Source organism: Gavialis gangeticus, unplaced genomic scaffold, assembly GCF_001723915.1.
Source record: "Gavialis gangeticus isolate Ggan-Ray unplaced genomic scaffold, GavGan_comp1, whole genome shotgun sequence".
Taxonomy (NCBI): Eukaryota; Metazoa; Chordata; order Crocodylia; family Gavialidae; genus Gavialis; species Gavialis gangeticus.
The window spans coordinates 42,907,101-42,912,960 of NW_017729006.1; the positions used below are offsets into that span (position 1 = coordinate 42,907,101).

General features: G+C 39.3%; 1 protein-coding gene across 5 annotated transcripts in view; it reads left to right on the forward strand.

Moving 5' to 3' along the window:
- The window catches only part of LOC109291906 (solute carrier family 12 member 7-like), a 119,636-nt gene that overhangs the window by 54,642 nt on the left and 59,134 nt on the right, over positions 1–5,860 (forward strand). For all 5 annotated transcript variants that reach the window (XM_019509135.1, XM_019509136.1, XM_019509138.1 and 2 more), the window contains exons 9-11: positions 1,122–1,289; positions 3,299–3,397; positions 4,069–4,126. In XM_019509135.1, coding sequence (XP_019364680.1) covers positions 1,122–1,289; positions 3,299–3,397; positions 4,069–4,126 — 325 coding nt within the window. The remainder of the gene's footprint in view (positions 1–1,121; positions 1,290–3,298; positions 3,398–4,068; positions 4,127–5,860) is intronic.

Sequence of the window (5,860 nt, forward strand, 5' to 3'; positions counted from 1 at the left end):
GTTTTTCTTAATTTTTATTTTTTTGGTGGTATGTCACAAATATCAGTTTGTTTTATGCATTGCATGCATTTTGGAAAGTGTTTCTTTCTTCTGCTAACACTTAACAGTGTTTTTTTCCATAATCAGATGACTCTAAAACAGGTGTGTGAGAGAAGCTGACCAAAAAGTTTTTTTCATCTTGGAATATTACTATTCTGGAGGTTTTATTTGATAATGTTAATGGTACTTTTTTTAGTTTCTCTTTTTTGGGTTTTTTAACTCAGGAAAAATGCACACTGCTTGGGTTCTGTGAAGTTAATAATCATGCCTTGAAACCTTCCATTACAATGTACTTTTAAGTAGGCTGCTTTCCTTACTTCATAGGCACCAGTTGTTTCTTCTTGGCTTTAGATGTGCCCAAGCTGCCAGTGGTTTACTTAGAGGAATGGAGGGGAGTGGCTGATATCAACATCTGTAATTTTTTTTTTTGAGGGAGGGAGATGAAAACTCTTTAATAGCTCATGTTGTGTTGTAAATGGTCTGTATTAAATTTGTCAAAAGAAATAAATCTGGATCATTTCTAGATATAAGCTTAGATCCATAATTTTTTTCCTTTTCAGAAAGGATTCAGTAAAATCTCATGGATAGGGTAATATTATAATGCACTAAAAACGCATCTAATTAAATGCAGATATATTTTAAAGGAACATTTTAAAATATTTTCTTGGGTTAGTCTGGGAGTTGGAATTTTTTATTTTTATAGTATGTGCAGCAAGAAGGAAATGGATTTACTCCATTGAATGTTTAAAATCCAAATCCCTTAATCTATTGATCATCGCCACCTGTTTTTTTTCCAAGTAGCTGATTGTCATCCCATGTGCTTCCAACATGAGAAATTAGCTCTGCCTTTTTTGTATGGGGGGTGGCCACCTATCACAACAAACCAGCAGAAAGACCAAACCCCACCCCCCAAACCAACAAGTAGATGGAATCGGTTTCCTGTTTCTGTAAGAAGAGTTCCAGAAATGTTACATGTTATATTAAAGAAAAAAAACAAACCCCACCTGATTTATAAGACCAGTTCTTTGATTGAATTACCATGCATTTCTGGATAATACTGGCTCTTGCTTGTTTCTTTCTAGATAACTTGTGGAGTACCTATTCAGACAAGGGATCAGTTGTTGAAAAGAGAGAACTGCCATCGCTTACTGGAACAGAAGAAACAAAAGTTGCAGGGTTACCTTATGTTTTCACAGACATCATGACTTTCTTCACCATGCTAGTAGGGATCTATTTTCCATCGGTGACAGGTCAATACAGCTGTTTTTCACAAAAGAAAATAAATGTTTCCAGATAATAAGATGCTGCTTGTGCTAATTGTATGCAGCTGTTGGCACTTGTTTCCCTAGTTTTGGCACCCTTGAAGGGATCTCAAAGTACCCCACAGTGCCACAGCACCTTGGTTGAGAATCACTGAGTTGGGGCATTTTATAGATGTGCTCCAGGAGGCTGGGGGACACTTTAATTAATACAGCTCTTAAAGCAGTGCCAATTAAAGTGCCCAGAGTTCATGTGTATCAGCATCCCTGTGCTGAAAAAGAGGAGTAGGGTGCTTTGAACTAAAGCTGATCGAATGAGTTTTAGGTTAAACACCCCGCTGCCACTTTTTTCAGCATGGGGACGCTGATGCACATGACACTGGAGTCTGCTCCAACATGCTGTATTTACAGCACGTCAGAGCAGCCCTCCCTATACGTGTATAGGAGCCCTTGGAGACTAATATGAAGGACTTCTGCTGTAGGCTGGTGGCCTCAGTTCTATGGTTTGTTTATGCAAGGAAGGAAGGAAGTTTTGACTGGATAATCATGGTGACCTTTCTGGGTTCGGTCTCCTTCGATTGTTATCTTCTTTCTCCTGAGCTTTCAGTAATAACAACTTTTTATAAAAAATATGCCATATTTAGAGTGTATATAATTACATTTTATTTAATTGTTACCCCCTGTTTCAAGACTTGCATTGATTTCCTGGAGGGCTACTGAGAAATCTTTGGGACCTAGCTGGTGTAACTTCTCACAGGCTCATATTTTAATTGATCATCAGATTAGGTGACAGGAATTTTCCCTTGCATCAGATTTACCTGGGGCCATCTTGTAGCATGGGGCATGATCCACCTCCTGGCACCACCCAGGCATGTGTTTTTATATAAAAATTCCCCAGCATCACAGAGCCTGAAGGCATCATCAGCCCTCTTGGTATCTCCTGTTCTTTCTCAGTAGCCCATTATAGTTTTTGTCCTGGGTATTTTTTTGTACTAAAAGGTCCTGAGTTTGCTATCAGGTTTGACATGGTGCTCTTGGATGTGGTTTGGAGAGGGAGTGGACCTTTTGAATGTGAACATCTAATTACAGGGTACCTACAGTTGCAGGGGACTGGACGCAGTGGGGGTGGTCCCTTCCAGCCATGTGGTACTAGTGATCTGCCATTTCCATTGATTCTTTATCAGGCACTCAACAGGTCATATATAATGTACTCTGTGAGCTGTCTATAGTTCCTCTCTTCCAGAGGTGGGATAAAATAGTTGAGTCTGAGTTTGAGGTCAGACTATCACTACATTCATGATGGCACTTGCTGTTGGCTCAAGGACCAACAGGAAGTACAGGCGCAAGGACCTACTTTGTTACAGAAGTGGTGCCTCATTTCACTAGTCTCTCTGGGGTCCCTTGGGCCTGGTCTACATTTTGCTGGAGCATTTCCTCACTCTTATGGATTGTTACCTCACCTGGACCTGGACTGTAGGCTCCTCACTGCCCTTCCCATGTCCCTGTCACAGCATCCACCCCTCCTAACTTGCTTTCTTCATGTTCCTTGCACAGTTTACCTACTAATTTTGCATCTCAACTTTGTTGACTAACCAAAAATGTAGTTCCTACAGGCACAAGGAGTAAACAGGTCACTCCAATGTTAGTTTTTAGCCTCCTCAACATTTGTCACATCTAAACTATTTCTTGGTTTTTAATAAAATCCTTATTTTGGGTTGCGGCTTCAGAATAGTTTGTTACCACCTTTTTCCTGAACCATCTGAAGTTTCTTTTTATGATTTGAGTACAAGCTCAAGTTTCTGAAGCAATGAACGGTTTAAAATTGTAGGTATAGTGTTCTGTGGGTTACAGAATTTTTTTTCCCCTTCATTCAATCAATTTTTTTTGCTATGACCACATGCACGTGTATACAGAGTTTATTAATACTTGCATAATAGAATTGCTAATAATTTTTGTGATGCTTTATAAAGCTGATTTTCTTTTTTCTTCCTTATTTTTAGGTATTATGGCTGGTTCTAACAGATCTGGTGACCTTAAGGATGCTCAGAAATCTATTCCAACTGGAACAATTTTGGCTATTTCAACGACATCCTTCATTTGTATCCTTTAACGCAATCAAATAATTTTATTTTTTTTCAAATATATATTAGAAGGCATAAGTATGCAGGACTTAAGACTTCTCATTTTTTACTGGGAAATAATTCATGATGGGTGCTGTTTTACAACAAACAGCAACAACAGCACCTAAACTGAGCAGAAATCCTAAATATGTTATATTTATTCTCACAATTCCAAGTTTAAAATAAATTTGTTATGGGTGCTAATCAAGGATACAAGAATCATGCTGGTTTAATTCTTTTTGCATATATTTTGGCCTGGTCAATGCAATTAGTAACTGTTTTGTTTTATTTTTCTGTTTGGCTTTCAAACATAATACTGGATAATAATACCAGAGGAAAAAACTGGTGCAATGAAACATTTAGAAGTGTAGATACTGCAAATGCTTATTTTACAAGTAAATATACACTGTATGTATATGTTGGTTACTTTCAGTGCTATCTTTGGGATAAGGTTAAATACAAGAGGCCATGAAAAAAACATTGGTAACTTTCTTTTTTTTTTTTCCCCCAGTAGAGCTAGAAGGGGGGAAAAAAAGTAAAGTTTATGCTTCTGACACTTTTACAGTTTAAGTATGGCTTTGTATTTTTCTATACATTGAAGTATATAGAATACAAGAGTACTCTTGTATTTCCTTCACTCTAAAAAATAGATCTGTCATGCATAGTCTTATTTGGTGCCTGTATAGAAGGCGTGATATTAAGAGATAAGTGAGTTGCATTTAATTTTTATCTCATAAAGTGTATGTTTTTTGTAAATTGACTTTTGGATGATCTGAATCAATAGTGGCTTATTTCGGTAACTATTTATAAGGTATTGTTTTCTAACTTATTGCAACTTCAGTTACAATTCTTAACTTCTTAGTGTTCTTGTAATGTTTACAAACAAGACCAAAGGGGAAGCTAAAGAACTACAAAACATGTCAATTATCAACAATACAGACCTGCCTTAATTCTGCATCCTTATGTTTCTGGATGCAGTACTTGCAAAACCATACGAACTGGAGAGGCTTTAGTTTAACTTTCTAATGATGGATTACCATTACTAGAAGGTTAGGTGAGCTAAACACAGGGGCTAACCTTTTTTTTGAATGGTTTTTATTGTTGAGAGCATATTGCACACCTGCATTATGATCACTACTGGCTGCCAGTTCTCTGCCTGAAATTCAGAGTGCTAATTATAGTTTAAGCGAATGGTGAGCCATCTTAGTCCTAGGTCTTTCAAAGACTTTTTCACATGTCTTGCCATGGCACCTGCTCTTGAAAGTAAAACTGTAGTTTGCAGTTGTAATGGTGCTGGAGCAGAGCATTCTGGTGGGCAGCATTCCACCTTCGTAACTTGTAACTTGTTGTTAGATAAATGCCACAAGCCTTCACCAGGCTGGGTTATCACAAGTTGCAAAGCATTGAAATATCATTTGACAATTTAAGAGCAAAACTTTAAGGGCCCTGTTGTGTGAGTTCAGTATTTTAAGGGCTCTAATGTGGTGGTACCACAGGCATGTACTTCTCTGCTCAAAATCTACCATGTGCAAGTGTGTCCTGAAACTCGGGTTTTGACAACTAAATTTTAGGCCAACATGGGTTTTGGAAACTGGTCCTACCTGCAAGGATGCTTTCTGTCAACTGATCCTGCCATTTGTAGGCATAGTGTCATGTTCTTTTACCTGTTTTAGTGTTCTTGTAGCCTGAAAATAACTTGTAGAGAATAGGCCAAAAAGGAATTTTTACTATTGTATTTATTTAATTCTAAATTGACCTTGAATTTTAAGATGGACACCCCCCTCCCCAAGAACTAGATTTCACACTACTGCCTGGCCAGCAGGAGCTAAAGTAATTTGGCTCACATTGGCAGGCTGGATGGGTCCCTTGCTGTGTGCTTGGCTATTCTGGCACCTGCTAGCCAGGCAACAGCTCCGAGTGACTCGACACATGCTGGCCAGAAAGCTCGCATGCTGCAGAGACTCTGCCTGGCCAATTGCGTGCAAGGAGCCTGGCCAGTTTGTGCTGAGTTACTCTGGAAGCATGGACTGGCCAGGCTCCTTGTGTGCAGCCAGGAATGACCCAGCAGGCACTGGCCAGGCATGGTCCTTACAGCATGCAGGGTTTCTGGTCAGTGCATACCAAGTCCCTCTGACATCTAGTAGCCAGGCAGCAGCTCGGAGCAACCCTGTACTGGCTGGCCGTAAACCCTACACACTGCATAGTATGCAGAGTAGTGTAGTGTGGCAGTTAACCCTGCTAACAGCCTCCTGCGCAGTGTTGTTAGAGTAATGCTCAGTAAGCATCACAAAATAACAGTGCACTGGAGCTACTACACAGTTAGTTATTACTTCATTAAGGAAGTACTAAACTAAATTCCACCATAAGAGATCTGCGCAACGTTTAAGAAGCACATGCCTTTTTAAAAATCTGCATAAAAATTCGGCCCCCCCCCCCCCCCCC